A 19,874-nucleotide genomic window follows, 5' to 3' on the forward strand; every position below is an offset into this window, starting at 1 on the left:
TATGATGGCCGAGAGCGAGGCGGAGACGCCGAGCACGCCGATCGAGTTCGAAAGCAAATACTTCGAGTTTGATGGAGTGCGGCTGCCACCCTTCTGCAGGGGCAAGATGGACGACATCGCCAACTTCTCGCTCAGAAGTAGCGACATATGGATCGTCACCTATCCCAAATCCGGTAAATACGCAGCCTGCACGCTGAGATGCTACAAATCAGATGCTTATAATAGCGGTCACATGCTAAGCATCTAATATAATATATAATATAAGTCCACCAGCCACAGTCCTCCAAACAACAGCATATAGGAGCATTCCAGTTATCTAACAGTGCATGTGACATGTGTCCACCGTCACTCGGCCCTGGCACAACACAAAGATTCAAAGATTATTATGATCATCGTTAGCCCAGCCAGACAGACCGTGGACGTCACACAACGACACCCCAGCACCGCTGCTGTCCCACGCAGATCAAGGTGCTGGGTGGGGGTGACCGGTGACGTGGGGTGACGGGGTGGGGGAGAGGAGCCCTCTGTCTCCTGCCTTATCTTCTCCCCTGGAGGAGTGAAGAGATGAACCAGGTGTTATGGGGGGCTCCTGGTCTGAGGGGGACTATGGCCCCTGGTCCCTGCTCCTCTGGGCCCCTGGTCCGTGGGAGACACTGAACAACATGATGAACACCAACTAACTAACCAACTGACTAACTGACTAACTCACTCACTCACTCGCTAACTTAGCCCGGTTCTCATATTGTGTCAGAATAACCGTCTATACGCCTTTTATTTCACCATGCATATACATTGTTTTAATCTCCTAATCAGCTGTCATTTCATATGATAAATTATGTAATTTCAATAACAGATAGACATATATATATATATATATATAATCGATAGTGTTGGAGCCATTTTACTTTATTTGGTTGACTCATTTAAAGGAATGAGAATTGTCTCCATCTGGTGTTGACCAGAGGAAGTGACAAAGGCCTTCTAATCAGGGCCGACCCACAAAAACAGAATTAATTACATTGTTTGGCCAATTATTATACTATAAGTATATAGTATTCTATATGCAGATAAACCCTTCCTTGAAAATAATAGAATGAATAAATCCAGTTTTGAGAAGAGATTTTCCCTCCCTGTCACCACAGACCTTAAAGGTGACCTAACTTTATTGTAAGAGTTTTTGCATGAGCAAAGTAGAATTAGTTCTCTAATTATGAACGATAGATCCAACGATTTACATAAAAAAATGTAAATGACATTTTGATCCAAACCTTCACAGCAAGTATCATAGTTATATTAGAAAGTTTTCACTACAAACCCTCCCAGCTTGAAGTATCTTTATAGTACGTAGAGTACCACAAACCCAAACACAAGCAGCCATTGAGGCCTTGGTAACACATGATAGTTCAGATCCACATATGGATCTGATCTTATTATCCCATGAAAGAACATTCATCTTCCATTTGTAAACCCGCTCCTCTGAAGAAACACAGCGTGGCTTCTGACGGCTCCCCTATTTTGAGGAAATCCTTTTCCATGAACTTCTTCGCTCTATATACTGAACGTTTGTTTTGTAAACCTACAAAGAAGTCAATGTGCTCACACACACACACACACACACACACACACATAGGCACGCAGGCACACACGCACACAAACACACCCCCCCCCCACACACACACACACACATGCACACACACACACACACACACTTGAAAACCTTCTTGCTCCTTGATGATAATACACTCAACATGTTAAGTGTATTCTTTTTTGTCATCACCTTGCAATAACGGGTCTGCCGAATGACTTGATAGTAACAGTAATTTCTTTAAAGGTTATAACCATCCTTAGGGTACCCTGTGACTTGACGGGAGTTCCCTCTCGTACTTGGAGCCTTATCTTCCAGGCATCAACAGGGAGGACATTGGCATGGCCGGGCAAAGCTAAATTATCCCATGTCCATCTCAAAGAGCCCACAGCGACCGCAGCTGTTGTACGATTACACAAGCCCCGACCCCTCTCGCTGAACACCCGCCTTGTAGACCAAACATGTTGCTGATAGGTCGATGGATGCCCTGGGAGCCCTCTGATTGGCTGTCTGCCCCCTCAGGTACCAGCCTGCTGCAGGAGGTGGTGTACCTGGTGAGCCAGGGGGCGGACCCGGACGAGATCGGCCTCATGAACATTGACGAGCAGCTGCCTGTTCTGGAGTACCCCCAGCCCGGGCTGGACATCATACAGGTACCTATGGGGGGGGGGTTGGACATCATACAGGTACCTATGGGGGGGGTTGGACACCATACAGGAAGCCGGGGGGGGGGGGGGGGGGGTTGGACAACATACAGGTACTCACAGGGCCAGGGGGGGCTTAGCCTGGGACTATTACCTGTTATGAAACGTTAAGTGGTTGACATTTACATTCAGGGCGTTTAGCAGACACTTTTATCCAAAGCGACAGTTCACACACACGTTTACACACTGATGACGGAGTCAACCACGCAGGGTGACAGCCAGCTCCTCAGGAGCAGTATGGGTGAGGGTAGTTTAAACACACTGTTTTAGGTAGTTTAAACAAACTGTTTTAGGTAGTTTAAACTAACTGTTTTAGGTAGTTTAAACTAACTGTTTTAGGTAGTTTAAACAAACTGTTTTAGGTAGATTAAACAAACTGTTTTAGGTAGATTAAACAAACTGTTTTAGGTAGTTTAAACAAGCTGTTTTAGGTAGATTAAACAAACTGTTTTAGGTAGATTAAACAAACTGTTTTAGGTAGTTTAAACAAACTGTTTTAGGTAGTTTAAACAAGCTGTTTTAGGTAGATTAAACTAACTGTTTTAGGTAGATTAAACAAACTGTTTTAGGTAGTTTAAACAAACTGTTTTTGGTAGATTAAACAAACTGTTTTAGGTAGATTAAACATACTGTTTTAGGTAGATTAAACAAACTGTTTTAGGTAGTTTAAACAAACTGTTTTAGGTAGATTAAACATACTGTTTTAGGTAGATTAAACAAACTGTTTTAGGTAGATTAAACAAACTGTTTTAGGTAGATTAAACATACTGTTTTAGGTAGATTAAACAAACTGTTTTAGGTAGATTAAACAAACTGTTTTAGGTAGATTAAACATACTGTTTTAGGGGTCAATTAAACAAACTGTTTTAGGTAGATTAAACAAACTGTTTTAGGTAGATTAAACAAATGTTTTTAGGTCGATTAAACAAACTGTTTTAGGTCGATTAAACAAACGGTTTCAGGTCGATTAAACTGTTTTAGAACAGACTGTTTTAGGTAGCTTATGGCCTGCAGAGCCGAGATGTGTACTGGATCTAAGTGTTTAATGTGTTAATGTTCTCTCTACTAAATAACAGATTACTCTCTATGAAAAATGGAGAGAGCGGGACATGCAGTGATTCTGAGACAGGGCTGGTTTATAAGTGTCATAAGCGGTATTATTCCCCAAAAGGTCAGCTTGAAGGGGGAACGTCACACTGCTGTAACAGATAAGAGTTCTGCATCATAGCGATGTATTTAGGAAACCTCTTATCTCCCATCGTACTCTGCAACCTATCCCATCAATGGCTCAACTTTGGTACAGAAAGGTTTCTGCTGAAAGCTTGTTGTTGTGAAGACTTTATGAGGCGGCGCAAATTTATGTTTGCAAAGGGAACAAAGGGACTTTTAATAACGTCAGCCAATCCTGTGGCGTGTTATTCAATTATATATATCACGCTTCCCTCCAACTGAAACCGGCAATCAATCCACCATGAATGCTCTCTATGAAGCGTTCTCCCATTGAAAGAAGTGACCGGGATTCAACCAGCAACCCCCCGACTGGGTGTGGGATAAAGGCTGCGTTCACCCAGCGGCAAGATTGGTTAGTTGGGCGGGTAGAATGTTCATTGGAAACAGTGACAACTCAATGCAATCCCTTTTCCCGTCCAGGTTGCATTTAGAATGGCTTCCATTGAGTCGTCATGGTTCCCAGAGATCCTGGACTCACCGACCAATAGGGCGGCTCCGGTAAGTCAGGTTAGGGGCGTGGTCCTGGACTCAGCTTTCAGCTGTTGCTCTCTCGTAAACAGACCAGTGGCTGATATGCCACCACACAAACTGAAACACAAATCCACAACACGTGTGTAACCTTTAAACCAAAGAACCTTACACCCTTATTCCAGCTGGGAGTGAGATTAGGGATGACATCATGCAGAAGGCCGACTGAGAGGTGAACCTTTGCTTAGAGTGGAACCTCTAGCCTAGCTGAGTTTGTAACTACTAGCCTGGCTGAGTATGTAACTACTAGCCTAGCTGAGTATGTAACTACTAGCCTGGCTGAGTATGTAACTACTAGCCTGGCTGTGTATGTTACTACTAGCCTAGCTGAGTTTGTAACTACTAGCATGGCTGAGTATGTTACCACTAGCCTAGCTGAGTATGTTACTACTAGCCTAGCTGAGTGTGATATTACTAGCCTAGCTGAGTGTGTTACTACTAGCCTAGCTGAGTATGTTACTACTAGCCTGGCTGAGTATATAGCTACTAGCCTGGCTGAGTATGTCACTCTAAACTAACAGGCTAGTAACTAGTCTAACAGACTGGTAGCTCTAGCCTAACTGGCTATTGACTGGTCTAACAGGCTAGTAACTATTGCCTAACTGGCTATTGATTAGTCTAACAGGCTACTAACTATTGCTAACTGGCAAGTAACTAGCGGTAGTAGCTAGTAACTCTTGTGAAATCTGGCTTACATGAAGCGGCACAGTAACCTAGTCACAAGCTGTATGAAAGAATTCATACACCACTGATGGTGATATACAGTCAAAGGACTTTTGATTGATAGATTATGTGTGTGTGCGTGTGTGTATATGTGTGTGCGTGTGCATGCGTGTGTGTGCGTGCGTGCGTGCGTGTGCGTGTATGTGCGTGTGTGTGTGTGCGCTTGCGAATTTGTGTGTGTGTGTCCAGGAGCTGACGTCCCCTCGTCTGATCAAGAGCCACCTGCCTTATCGCTTCCTGCCGGCGGCCATGCACAGTGGGGAGGCCAAGGTACCAACCCCCCCCCCCAAAAAAAACAGGAAGTCCTGGACCAACTTCCTGTATACATAGTGTCATCATAGTGTTTTCATGTTCCTATGCTGTATTCTGTGTTACCATCCTGAGCAGAGACATTCTGACCAACAACATCCTTAATGAAGTGCTCTTAATGTGAAAGACGGTAGCAGAGACATTCTCACAAAGAACATCCTTAACAAAGAGCTCTTAATGTGAAAGACGGTAGCAGAGATATTCTGACAAAGAACATCCTTAACGAAGAGCTCTTAATGTGAAAGACGGTAGCAGAGATATTCTGACAAAGAACATCCTTAACGAAGAGCTCTTAATGTGAAAGACGGTAGCAGAGATATTCTGACAAAGAACATCCTTAACGAAGAGCTCTTAATGTGAAAGACAGTAGCAGAGACATTCTGACCAACAACATCCTTAGCGAAGAGCTCTTAATGTGAAAGACGGTTCAGGAGACAGGAAGTAGGCTGCGGCTGACGGGCGTGTGTTTCCTGTGCAGGTCATCTACATGGCCCGAAACCCCAAGGACCTGGTGGTGTCCTACTACCAGTTCCACCGCTCCCTCCGCACTATGAGCTACCGTGGAACCTTCCAGGAGTTCTGCAGACGATTCATGAACGACAAGCGTGAGTTCTGTGTTTTTTGTCGCTGGTTTAATGATTGTTATTATTTAGAGGAATGAAAATTTGGTGTGGCAATGTGTGTCTTAAGTGGAGACACACAACACGAGCTGTAGAATAAAATAGGAGGAAATGGAAGAGAGTAGAGTAGAATGTATGCAGTGGATGTATGTCATCTCCCGTGTTGGGTCCCCATCCTTTAATAAATGCTGGCAAAGACTAGAGACGTTCCGATACCATTTTTTCCTTCCCGATACCGATTCCGATTCCTGAACTTGAGTATCGGCCGATACTGAGTATTTACCGGTACAGCATCAAGCATTATTAATACTAATAGAACTTGATATTATTGAAGGGTTCTTTCTTTCCACATCCAACCGTAAACAAACAAGGCATAACACTGAATGTGTTTGTGATGTTCTTTGCCTGTGTAGTAAATGAGCTAGTATCGGTATCGGATCGGCGCGTAGACTTGTGTACTCGCCGATACCCGATACCCGATTCTGAATTTTTGGACAGAATCTAGCATAGACGATAGAGAACAACCGCATAGAAAGAAGCCTCAAACTCTCACACACCCCATGGTTCTGATACCCCGCTCTTCCACAGAGAGACGTAAGGCCTGGAGTCGCTCAATCACATCCCAAAGGAGTAAGAACAAAGTAACCCACAGAGACACACCAAGTAACCCAATGTTTCCCTGCCTCACAGTGGGATATGGCTCCTGGTTCGACCACGTACAGGAGTTCTGGGAGCATCGCATGGATTCCAACGTGCTGTTTTTAAAGTACGAGGACATGTACAAGGTAAGGCTGACCTCCTGTCTCGTGTGTCTAGTCAGCGTTCAGCTTTTTAAACGACGACACAGGAAGGGAGACGGGAACTACCGTGATCCATAATTCACGGTGCCCATCAGGAAATCCTGAACAACACCCTTTCGGCCCTTCTATATTTCTGATACCAGGTGGAGTTTCAGTAACTGAAGCAATCATGCAATCGTAAACTCTAATTACATGCCAACCTGCAGTTTACTGACCTCCTGATGCCACACCCCATTACGTCACGCCAAACCACTTTATGTCACGCTTCACTCCTTTATATCATGCCACACCCTTTATATCATGCCACACCCCTTTATATCATGCCACACCCCTTTATATCATACCACACCCCTTTATTTCATGCCACACCCCTTTATGTCATGCCACACCCCTTTATGTCATGCCACACCCCTTTATATCATGCCACACCCCTTTATATCATGCCACATCCTTTATGTCATGCAACGTGTCCTGATGAATCAGAGTCTTGTTCTCCCGGAGCTCTTTCAAAATAAGGGCGTGTGTGTATTGTGGGGGGGGAGATGGGGGTCGTGGGGGTTATGGATCAATACATTGTTTAGCTTTATACCAAAGGTTTATAATGTTAGTGCTTTATCAGCCGGTCCTGTCTTCAGAGGAAGGGCATGTCTGCGTTGGACTCGACGGCAGTGTTGACCTTTGGCGGGGCTCATGAGGAGGAATCCATTACTTTCAATATTTTGTAGAAACAGAATGAGCTGGGGCTCTGCTTATCTTCAAGATGAATTGCGTTGCAATGGTGAAGGTCTAAGGTAGTCAACACAATGTGCACACACACACACAGCACTCACCTCCGCTGAAGTTTTCTCCCCATTAACTCTGTCACCCTTCTCCTTGTCACCTCCACTCCTCCTTCCCTCCTCTTCTCTGCTCTCTCCTCCCTCCCCCCCTCTCCTCTCCTTTACTCCCATCTCCCCTCCTTTCATCCCCTCTCCACTTCCCCCTCTCTCCTCCCTCCTCTCCCCTCCTCTCCTCCCCTCCCCTCCCCTGTCCTCCTCTCTCTCCTCTCCTCCCCTCCTATCACCTCCTCTCTCTCCTCCTCTCTCCTCTCCTCCTCTCTCCTCTCCCCTCCTATCTCTCTGTCTCTCATCCTCTCCCCCCCCTCTCTTCAGGACCCGGGCTCCCTGGTGGAGCAGCTGGCTGGTTTCCTGGGCGTGGCGTGTGATAAGGCCCAGCTGGAGGGGCTGGTGGAGAGCTGCAACCAGCTGATCGAGCAGTGCTCCACCTCCGAGGCCCTCACCGTCTGCAGGGGTGAGAGAGACGGGGGAGAGAGAGAGAGAGAGAGAGAGAGAGAGAGAGAGAGAGAGACAGAGAGAGAGAGAGAGAGAGAGACGGGGGAGAGAGACAGAGAGGGAAAGGGAGAGAGAGAGAGAGAGAGAGAGACTGGGGAGGGAGAGAGAGAGAGAGAGAGAGAGAGAGAGAGGGAGGGAGAGAGAGGGAGGGAGGGAGAGAGAGAGGGAGGGAGGGGGGAGAGAGACAGAGAGGGAAAGGGAGAGAGAGAGAGAGAGAGAGAGAGAGAGAGAAAGACTGGGGAGGGAGAGAGAGAGAGAGAGAGAGGGAGGGAGAGAGAGAGAGAGAGAGAGAGAGAGAGAGAGAGAGACTGGGGAGGGAGAGAGAGAGAGAGAGAGAGGGAGGGAGAGAGAGACAGAGAGAGAGAGAGAGATCATCTACCCCTGATCTAGGTACATGTTTCCTGTGCATTTTTAGGATTCATAAATCTCTGCACTCTCTGTGTTTCTACATATACTGTGCAGTATATGTAGAACAGCAGCAGAGGGGTTGATGGAACTGAGAGGGGGACATGATGTCCTAAGCCTAATCAGGTGTGCTGCTACATATCTAGTCATAAACACAATGTACATATTGTACATAATGTAAAGAACAAACCCATGTTTGAACCCAGTCAGAAGTGACTTGGATCAGAGTACAGGCTGACTAGGTGACTCTGTGCTTTAGATGAACACATTGCTCCTATGACCTCAGACCTCCATCTTAGCCTGAAAACGATAATGTCCCAACTTTTAGCATATTACCATTCAGTATTCATTACACTGTGTTAACTCCCAGAAGATCTTGGGTCTAGATTTATCAGTAGTTATTTATCACCAAATCGTTGCTACATTTCTCTACAAACCGTCCCATTGAGTAGTGTCCCAACGCCAGCACGTTAATCTAAAATACTCTCTATATCCCTACAAAGAAACATACTTTGAATTATTTAATTGTTTTGAAGCACGCCTTATTCTGTACTGAGAGCAGAGTACGCTGTGATGATCTAAACACAGCTCCAAATCCACTAAGCAATCCACGTTTCTGTCCAAGTGGAAGCAAATATCCTTCATCTTCCCCCTCATCTAGATACATGTGTCATGTGCATTTTTAGAGAGAGAGAGAGAGAGAGAGAGAGAGAGAGAGAGAGAGAGAGAGAGAGAGAGAGAGAGAGAGAGAGAGAGAGAGAGAGAGAAATGTGCAGTATATGTAGAAACAGCAGCAGAGGGGTCGATGGAACTGAGAGGGGGACATGATGTCCTCAGCCTTGTCAGGTGCGCTGCTACACATGTAGTCATAAACACAATGTACACAATGTACATAATGTACAACCCCATGTCAGAAGTGTCTGGGATCAGAGTACAGGCTGACTGGCAGGCTGTGCTTCAGATTAACTCATTGTCGACCTCAGACCTCAATTTTAGCCTGAAAACGATAATGTCCCTTTTTCAACATCTTCACATTCAGTATTCATTACACTTTGTTAACTCCCAGGAGATCCTGGATCTAGATTTATCAGTAGTTATTTATAACCAAATCGTTGCTACATTTCTGTACAAACTTTCCCATTGAGTCGTGTCCAAACGGCAGCACGTTAAACTAAACTAATACACTCTGCATCACTACAAAGAAATTATTTTCAGGCCCTGCCTTTTTCTGTATACAATCCAGTGAATGAACTGAGAAATCCACAAACAAATCCATGTTTCTGTCCAAGATTAAACCAATTTCCTTCATCTACCTACATGTACAGAGAGAGAGAGAGAGAGAGAGAGAGAGAGAGAGAGAGAGAGATTAGGCCTGATTCTATAACATCATCCAGCGTAGTCTTCTAACATATTTGAGGGAGTGAGGGACATTTACATTCAGGGCATTCAGTAAAGCGTAAAGCATTACTTAAAGTAAGTACATTTGTCAGAAGAAAGAGAAACAACAATATATCGCTGTCGGTACAGTCGGGATGTTCATAGAACATACAGTTGCTAGGTTAACCCATTCCCTGTATACAACAAAGACAGGGACTATGTTACCAAGGACAAACACAAGGAGCATTACATAACATTATTAAACCACATAATACAGAGGATTCCCCAGTCAGGTCTCAGAGTTCAGAGACGTTTTGTTCCAGTTCTGCTTAACACAGGAGCACGTTTACTGTATAGTTTGATTTTAGAGGGTGGAGGTGCTTGAAGATAGACACGCTGGCATATCTTAACAGCATGTATTGTAACACGTCGTCACGATGAGTAACTGAACTCTGAAAGAGCAGTCAGGAGATATAGGTCACCACGAATCACATATACTCACATATAATCACTTCTTTAAATAGTTGTACAAAATTATGTACACATACAGCCACAAAAACAAACACGCACACAAACACACAACCACACACACACACACAAATGCACACAAACACGCACACACACACAGACACTCGTTTGTCTGAATAAATAGCATATATATATATTATATATATTATATATATATATATATGATTGTTAACTTTCTGTCTATATATAAGTGTGCCAGAATACCTATGAATACAGATTTAACGAGTAGTGCCTAGTAGGAGTTATTTAGGACCATAATGTCTGAAGTTAAGATCCCGTTGCAGTAATTGCACTTAAATTGCACTAATTTAATAATCGCAGAACAGCTACGAAAAATCAGTTTCAGTCGTCACAGTCTGTGATGTTGGCACCACCGTGTGGCAGGGAGTCAAAGTACACCAACATTTGTATTACCTTGCGGTTTTTTTGTTTACCTTGTTCTGTTTATACTTCATGTTTATTTGTCTTATGGGTGACTTTGAGTTTTGACTTTAAGTGATCATTTCAGTGTTGATTGTTTAACTTATTCTTTCAGTTTGCTTTTGTTTTCCCATGTTTGTGTCCCAACTTGTTCTTTTTAGTGCATGGAAGCCTAGCTTGATTCTGGCCTGTTGTAGAGGCTCAGAACAGGCTCAGAACATGCTCACAAACAGGCTCACAAAGTGGCTCACAGCACACGTCTCAGGTGAGTCCCAACATGAAACCTAGCTTGAGTCTGTTGTAGAGGCTCACAGACAGGCTCACAAACAGGCTCACACCACAGTCTCCCGTTGTGTGAGTTCCAAGCTGACTCTGAGCTGACTCTGAGCAGGCTCTAGCAGTAGTATATCATGGGCGGTGTATTCATGTTTAACACCAAGTGCAGTTGGTACGCCTCGTGGCTACCCTGGATACATAGATATACAGAATTATAAAACACAATAAAAAAAGAAGCAAGAGAAAACGAATAATACAATTATTAATACAAAATATTTATATTATTTATTTATTTTGTATTTGTTTATTTTCACCTTTTTTTTCAGATATGTATTATTATTTTTTTTTTACTTAGCATACGGTGATGTCATGAGCAGGATGTGATGTCACGGTGTAGTGACGGCTCCTCTCTGTCTCCGTGGCGACAGGTCGGGTGGGGCTCTGGAAGGACGTGTTCACGGTGTCCATGAACGAAAAGTTTGACGGAATCTACCGGCAGAAGATGGGCAAGTCAGACCTGACTTTTGACTTTGGCCTCTGAGTGGCCGACCGGCCGACCTGCCAAACATAGGAAAGGAAATATCAAGTCCGACAACAACGACAACAACAACAACAAAACATCACCTCCACTGTCATTCTCTCTTTGGTCGTCAACCTTCAACAACCCTCAGTGATTGGTCGGTCAGTCTGTCAGTCAGACGGTCTAGACCCGCCTCCCTGATCGTTAATCACAACTCAGACTTTTCTCCTGTTCAACCTCTCCCATCGCTTTCTTCTCTCTCCCCCCTGCCTCTCTCTCCCTCTGCCTCACTCTCCCCCTCTCTCCCCTGCCTCTCTCTTTCCCCCCCTGCCTCCCCCTCTACCTCTCTCTCTCTCTCCCTCTGCCTCTCTCTCCCCCTGCCTCTCTCTCCCCCTGCCTCGCTCTCCCCCCCCCTCTGTCCCCTGTCTCTCTCCCCCCCGCCTCTCCCCCCTGCCTCTCTCTCCCCCATTCCTCTCTCTCCCACCTTCCTCTCCCTCCTGTGTCTCTCTCTCCCTGCCTCTCTCTCCCCCTGCCTCGCTCTCTCTCCCCCTGCCTCTCTCTAGCGCCCCTTGCTGGCCACGAAAACGACACACACGCTCACTCTTACTGTGCACTTCTAGATTAATCTGCATCAATATGTGTGCATCGACGTGTTAACTGATCTGCAGCCAATTTAAAAATCAGCGATTGAAGCCTTTCTTCTCCAGCCCCTGCCTATTTTGAGTTGCATACGGAGACTCTCTGTCTGTAGACTATCTGGATATACATCGAGTTAATCGGCATATGCAGCCGTGGCTCAGGATGATAGAGTGAAGATGTGTGTCAGAGCAGACACACATGAATAATGATGAGCTCATCAGAGGTGCTGTAGGGGGGCAATAGAGGGCAGGTTTGGGTGTTGTAGGGGGGCAATAGAGGGCAGGTTGGGGTGCTGTAGGAGGGTAATAGAGGGCAGGTTTGGGTGTTGTAGGGGGGCAATAGGGGGCAGGTTTGGGTGCTGTAGGGGGGCAATAGAGAGCAGGATGGGGTGCCGTAGGGGAGCAATAGAGCCCAGGTTTGGGGGCTGTATGGGGGCAATAGAAGGCAAGTTGGGGTGCTGTAGGGGGGCAATAGACCCCAGGTTGGGGTGCTGTAGGGGGCAATAAAGAGCAGGTTGGGATGCTGTAGGGGGGCAATAGAGGACAGGTTGGAGTGCTGTAGGGGGGCAATAGACCCCAGGTTGGGGTGCTGTAGGGGGGCAATAGATGGCAGGACAGGGTGCGGCCCAACCGGGTCGGTACCAGTGTTAACAAATGTTAAGCGCTCGTGTTATGACGTTGGCTTCAGTTTGACTTCCTCCTTTGTTGTTGCGCGGTGTGGCTCCGTGTCTGTGTGTTGATGCACGTGCACGGCGGTGTGTGTGTGTGCACGGCGAGGTTCCAGTGCTCGGCTGTGCGGTGCATCGTCCGTCACACGCCACTGAACCCCAGCTACGCTTCTGACTTCGCTCCGACGTCGTTCTTGCATTAATGGCAGTGAGTTGTACTTTGAGGCTTCTAGTGTTGCACAGGTTCAAGGTCCATAACCCAAACACAAACACAGACACACACACACACACACACACAGGCTGATAGACAGAGGCGCGAACACAACCACACACAGTCAGTTAGACAGGCAGACAGACACCCAGTCAGTCAGACACACTAGCACACACACACACGCACACACACACACACACACACACAACCACACACAGACTGACCGACAGAGACACACACACACACACATATACACACACACAACCAGACACAGACTGACCGACTGAGACACACACACACACACACACACACACACACACACACACACACACAAACTACCACACACATTCAGTCTGACACCCACACACAGACAGTCAGACAGACAGACAGACACACAGACACACACACAGTCAGACACAGACACACACTTTTGTTGCCAATAAAGTCCTCAGTGTGTGAGGTGGGCTTCTCTTGTGAATGTGTTTACTGCTTGGAACAGAACCAGACCCACCTCATGCTGTGTTCACCTCCTGTCCACACAGAGCTCACGTTTTACTACATTGCACTGTCTCCTGTATCGCTCTCTCTCCCCTCCATCCCTCCCTCTTATTGTGTCACTGTTTACATCGGTTGGCAAGGCTTCGACTGCCCATAAGTATGACTTTTGTCCCGGAGGACATTTTGTTTTGGGTTCTCACGCCAGCCATTTCATTTTTTAATCTCGGGCATTCTCTGCAATGTATTTGACATGCTTCGCTTGCTGGTTTATTAATAAAGTTATGTCTTCAGGCAATGCAGTGTGGATACTTTCAAATGTATTAAACATGCTATTTTTGTAACTTTATGAAAGTGACTGTAAAAACTATATTCTTTTTTTTTTCTGTGTCAATGTAAAATACCATAAAGGATACCTGTGTGGAAAGTGTAACTAATATATCAGGATTGAGTTAAAGGTCTGTCTTGTGTAACGACACGATAGTGAAACATGAGGAAACAAAAGGCTGAAATATTCACTATTGAACTCAACAATAGCCGGGGGAGGCTGCCCGTGCCAAGTCTATCGCCATGGCAACCTCGACGCTTTCTTTGCAATCTCTTGCGCTTTTCCAAGCGTCAGAGACGATCCTCCATTGTAGCGTTATCCCTGTCTACCACAACGCAATTTCCGCTCTCTTTCTCCCTATGAGCAGTGTACGCCGGTTAACAGTCCCCGTGGCGAGAAGAACAAGAACACGGTAAGGAAAACAACAACATAAAAAGACACGCAATAAATATGGACTTTTGACGAACGAATTGACAAAGCAATATCCGCCACATGTAACGAAAACTGGTATCCCTGTATCGGAAATCCCTCCCTCTCTATTGCCTTGCTCTAAATCCCACTCGACCAAAAGTCCCGCCCACTGCCCAAACACGCTCATTTGCAGCATCCCGTTCCACGTGTTCAATCGCGAGATGAGAACAAATGGTAACGAGATTACGCGTGTGCGCATCTCAACATAAACTCGGGGAAACTTCTCAGCAGCAACACAACACTGAGAAGCGGATACGAGGGAAGGTAGGAGCGTTTATCACCGACACAACAAGGAGGAGCAGAGGAGTTCTCATCATTGTGTATTTCGAGCTTGTAGGCTTCTTATAGGTCCACAGCTACATTTCAGTTAATACGACTAGGTCAAAGAATCGCCACTAGACGTCGTCATTATCTTCATTTTGACTTTTTTTTTTAAATCTGAATTTACAAACTCGAGGGTATAGGAGGTCTCAAATGTCATTCGGCTCGTTGGAAGTTTAGACGTCTACTTCACAATATACTACTAAACAAACGTCACAAAATTGCATGCATCAGAAAACAACATTATGGACTCAAAGTAGACGTGGCTGTATCAATAACCTCATTCAAAACGATTAACCTTGATTTAACTTTCCAATTAATTAATCATGTTTCCTGTGAAGCGCTACTTACTATTGTTAACAAGATAAAGTAGCATATAGGCCTAGCGGCAGAGAACATATAGAAGGCCTAGCCTTTTCTGAATACATGAAGAATCCTTTTATTATGACTCTTAAAACATGACAGAAACGTGAGCGCGTAGCGCGCCTCTTTGAAGGTGAGACTGGAGGCTCGCTTACCTCACGTGTTCGCTTACCTGGGCCACACGCACGCACACGCACGCAGTCACTCACTCACTCAGCCACCCACCCACTCACTCACACACACACACACACACACACACGCACACACATACAAACACTGCCACCTGGTATTCGCCAGTGTTAATGTGTTTAATGATTACAGATCGTCTTTAATGCTCCGTTTCTATGCGAGATGGCCAACATGGTGGCTCTGAAGCTGGGTGCTGGAGATCAGCGGGTGGTATTTGCTCCTCGACACCGCAACGACCAACACAAACCCCGCAGAGCCTCAGGGCATTCAGCCCCCGCAGCCGGCCGCTTCCGCCCACTGAGAGGTAGGCGGGACTATTATCACACTCAAGTTCAAGTTCATAATTCACTTTTAAGATCTTTGTTGTCCGAAAACGGGAATTAGTTTAATATTCATTCATCCATTGGCCTCTTTATCTATCGGCCCTTAAAGCCGTTCTTGTAGGGCTCACCTCATAGTTTTTTGCTTTAAGATAAGAAGTTAATCAACCCGTAACCAAGAGAGGATTTAGGCCTTCTGGGTCCAAATGATTGACTTCGTTAATCTGCAGGGCATCTGGCTAATGTATCATAGTGCTAAAAATGTATAGCACTTCAAAAGGCCTAACTAACTCTAGGCTTCCCCGTGGCTCCAAGTCTTATTATAGGTTGCCAACAAACAAACAACAGTTAAACAACAGAAAAGTTGTGTAACTGAATACGAGCTGAAGACACAGTAGAGCTTTCTAGGCTGCACCGGGCTGGCCCTCCCACTAGAGGGCGCCCCTCCATTGCACACGTTTCACCCTGGAGATTGAAGCCGGGTTTATTCTGTGTGAGGATTATCTCCAGTAATCTCTCCGCCAATCAACGTTTACTCTAGACTATTTAGCACAAAGTAAAGAACACATATCTATGAAAATATGGAGACATTTATAAATGTATTAGATTGATTAATATACACAATTTGCTAATGATTCATAACACCATTATAAACAGCTTAACCAAGAGTCATTTAATCCATCTTCTTAATAATTTTCCTGTATACCCATCTCCTCAACCTCCACCAACTCCACCTCCACCACCTCCACCCCGACTTCCACCCCCCAGCCCGCTCAGCCAGCCCCGGTCCTGGGGATAAGGGGCCCCCGGGGGCCCTGGAGGGCCGGGTCCAGGGCCATGGGCCGCGGCAGATCACACCCCGCATCGAGCAGGTGAGGGTTCCCTGCATCACAAGCAGATGTGATCCGTTCTGATCTCAGTGGGGCCCGTTCTGTCTAGTGATGGATTTCATGATTCTTTTCCTTGATTCAGTTTGTGTCGGTCAGTTCGCCAAGAGGAATCGTTCAGAACAGTTTGTTCGTTTGTGTGTTCAGTCGAGTTTCCGGTAGCGGTGAATCAAATCATGGAATGCATGGTTCTCGGCTGAGTCAGACAGACCCAGCTCCTTCCTCGTTCTCATTCTCAAACGACCGTGGGAGTCGGTCATCAATCAACACAACATTACAACTTTAACCAAACGCAGTGGGATGGGAGGTGTAGTTGATTATTGGATGTTTAACATATCAGCAAGATAATAAACTTGATTTAGCAATGATGGTGGAGGTCCCGGGTGGAGAACGAACCATGAAAGACTAGACGGATTGACGAGATATTGAAATTTTTGATTCATCTGGCATGACCCAGAAAATAAAAAGACAGCATGCATTTACCATTTCACTGATATTGAATCGTATTATCGTACGCTCGCTCACTAAGGCTCTTCCCTCTCACCGCTCACAGTCAGTGAACGAACAGCGAGTCAGCGAGTCAGCGACTAGTGGGTCTGGGAGGAGTCGAGTCTGAGAACGAACGAGACGAACGAGAGAGAAGAATCAGTTCGGTTCGTTCGGTTCAAACCGATTCGGTCGCGAACGACCCATCACTAGTTCTGTCCAGGAGGTGGCAGTAGAATACTTCAAATATCTTCCACCCTTCCAGGTTTGAGCGTTTGCTTGTAGCTTACACTCAGTGGGAGGTCAAATGAAGCCAGAGTTTTTGATTATGTGAAATATTAATGTAGAGACCAGTCAGTGAGGTCAGCGCGATGGTTGTTTACAGGCCAACGGGTGATTCTCTATCCCGTTTAATACCGAGATACAGGTGCGTTCTCGTCCAGTGAAGGATGCAGGTTGATTGACGATACACTCAAGATGTCCTTGCAGTGTGATGGACCGCATGTGAAGGTGCTTTATTTCATACCACATATCTCAGATATGAGCCCGCAGCGTCGAGAGACGGCCCTTGGGTGCCATCCCCCCAACCCCCCCTAGGGAGTCGAAATAGATTGGCCTCTCTTCATCCAGCTAGCACCCATCTGTTCTCCTAGCTAGCCGTTCTGTATTTACATTCTTCCTGCCTCTGTCCTCCCCTTCTCTCCTTGAAGGTCTGCCTGTAGACGGGGGGGGACGGGGGGGGAATCTAAATTCTGATTGAATTTGTAAACCCCCTAAGGCTAGCGTGCTACGTGACTAGCATCCTCGTCGTCGAGGCACGATAGCTCGCCGCTAAGATGCTACATGCTTTTACTTGCTATGTGACGTAGCGGCCGTAGGCTAACGCTACGCTAACACGGCTGGAGCTCAGAGCAGAGGAGGAGCAGGGATGTGGCCGCGATGTGTTGAATCAGCGTTGCAGAGGCGAGAGTGTTCTCTGAGCGAGCTAGCTCTTGCAGTAGCATTGATCCGCGGCGGAGTGCATGTCTCGTGTGTTTCTGTCTCTCGGCAGGACACAATGGCACACAATCCCCGTCATTATCTTTTATCCTGTGGTGTGTGATTCTGTTTGTGTGTGTGTGTATTTAGGCCTGTGTGTGTGTGTGTGTGTTTGTGTGTATGTGTGTGTGTGTGTGTGTGTGTTTGTCCCTCCCCTACGTGTCTGTAATTGTCTCCGCGGTGTTCCTCTTTGTTCCGTCTCAACGCTCACTGCTGACAGTTTGACTGGCTGTCGTTCCCACGCGCACGCACTCACACACACACACACACAAACACACACACTCACACACACAAATGGACAGACGTACACACGCACACACACAGTCTCACATGCAAACATATCTCAAATCTCACATACCCGGAATGTGTTTGTGTGGGTGTGTGTATTTGTGTTTGTGTCCCACCCTCAAAAGACACAACCACACTAGTGTTGTATCCCCACCTGCCCTCGCAAAGTGTGTGTATGTGCACGATACAGGCAGGTGTGTGTGTGTGTGTATGTGTGTCTGCCTGTCTGCCTGTGTGCCTGTCTGTCTGTCTGTCTGTCTGTCTGTCTGTCTGTCTGTCTGTCTGTCCGTCTGTCCGTCTGTCCGTCTGTCCGTCTGTCTGTCTGTCCGTCTGTCTGTCTCTGTGTGTGTGTCTGTGTCTGTGTCTGTGTCTGTGTCCATGTGTCTGTGTGTGCGCATGCATGTTGTGGAGCCTTGTATAAAGTTGAGTTGAAAGCCGCTTGCCAGCAGCTGGTGTTGTGATGACATTCTGATGTGGAACCATCGAGATGTCACCTCATCACACACACGCACACACACGTGCACGTGCACACGTACACACACACACACACACACACACGCACACACACACACAAACACGCACACACACACGCACACACACACACACACACACACACAGGCAACCACTTGCACACACACACACACAGGGGAACACACACAAACTCACAGGCACGCATGCAAACACACACACACACACACACGCAGAGAGGATAGGTGTATGTGTGCATGAAGTGTAACTCTGAGGGATGAGGAACAGCAAGGCTGTAACGATGTAACGACATGTTCATGATGACATGTTCATGAAACCTCCATTAGTCCAAACGAGCAATCGTCCAAATATCCACCAGGACGTTTGAGCTCAATTAGCTGTCGTGAAGCTGTTCACATTACTTACATTACGATAGCAATACAGTAATGAAGATATGAATATGATGATAACTACAACATAATACTATTAACTGTATTGACAAAGCAACTGAAAATATTTAAACTACTACTACAACTACTGCTACTAATAATATAATATATATGAAACAAATAATATAACAGGAATAAATAGGAAAATTGATAATTGCACCACTACCACTGTACCTGAAAATGAAGGTAGGTCTCATCTGGCTGGGCAGGCGTGTCCCATCTAGGGGCCCCAGGTGGGCAGCTCTTCTCAGCTGGCCGGGTGTGTCCCCTCTAGGGGCCCCAGTTGGTCCCTTGTAAGGGCCCTAGGTGGCCGGGTGTGTCCCATGTAGGGGCCCCAGGAGGGCAGCCTCCTCAGGTCCGGGTGTGTCCCCTCTAGGGTCCCCAGTTGGTCCCATGTAAGGGCCCTAGGTGGCCGGGTGTGTCCCATGTAGGGGCCCCAGGAGGGCAGCTCTTCTCAGGTGGCCGAGTGTGTCCCCTCTAGGGTCCCCAGTTGGTCCCATGTAAGGGCCCTAGGTGGCCGGGAGTGTCCCATGTAGGGGCCCCAGGAGGGCAGCCTCCTCAGGTCCGGGTGTGTCCCCTCTAGGGGCCCCAGTTGGTACCATGTAGGGGCCCCAGTTGGTCCCATGTAAGGGCCCCAGGTGGCCGGGTGTGTCACCTCTCGGGCCCCAGGTGGGCAGCTCTCCTCAGCTGGGGCCGCTCCCCCGTGCAGGTGTTGTGAGGCCCAGGTATGTGGGCCAGGGGCCCCCCGGGCGCGGGCCCTTCTCAGCGGTGATAATTGGCAGGGCTGGTGTCTATAATAAGATGCGCCCGGCGCCAGGGACCCGCTGCGCTGGATTACACCAGGAAACAGGAAGTAGGGCAGGACAGCTGGGACGCTGCTTTGATTATGGCGCCGCGG

At 46.8% G+C, this 19,874-nt stretch overlaps 1 protein-coding gene across 1 annotated transcript; it reads left to right on the forward strand.

Annotated features, from left to right (window-relative positions):
* Position 1: 1 nt before the first annotated feature.
* Positions 2–11,686, forward strand: sult4a1 (sulfotransferase family 4A, member 1; the record flags this gene model as incomplete). The annotated part of the gene is made up of 7 exons (XM_079735791.1): positions 2–173; positions 2,108–2,238; positions 4,960–5,040; positions 5,558–5,684; positions 6,390–6,484; positions 7,651–7,789; positions 11,265–11,686. The coding sequence occupies 7 exons, from the start codon at positions 2–4 to the stop codon at positions 11,375–11,377; spliced, it is 858 nt and encodes a 285-aa protein (XP_079591917.1). The 3' UTR covers positions 11,378–11,686.
* Positions 11,687–19,874: the final 8,188 nt, after the last annotated feature.

The sequence above is a fragment of the Pollachius pollachius genome, assembly GCF_949987615.1.
Source record: "Pollachius pollachius genome assembly, chromosome: 4".
Classification (NCBI taxonomy): Eukaryota; Metazoa; Chordata; class Actinopteri; order Gadiformes; family Gadidae; genus Pollachius; species Pollachius pollachius.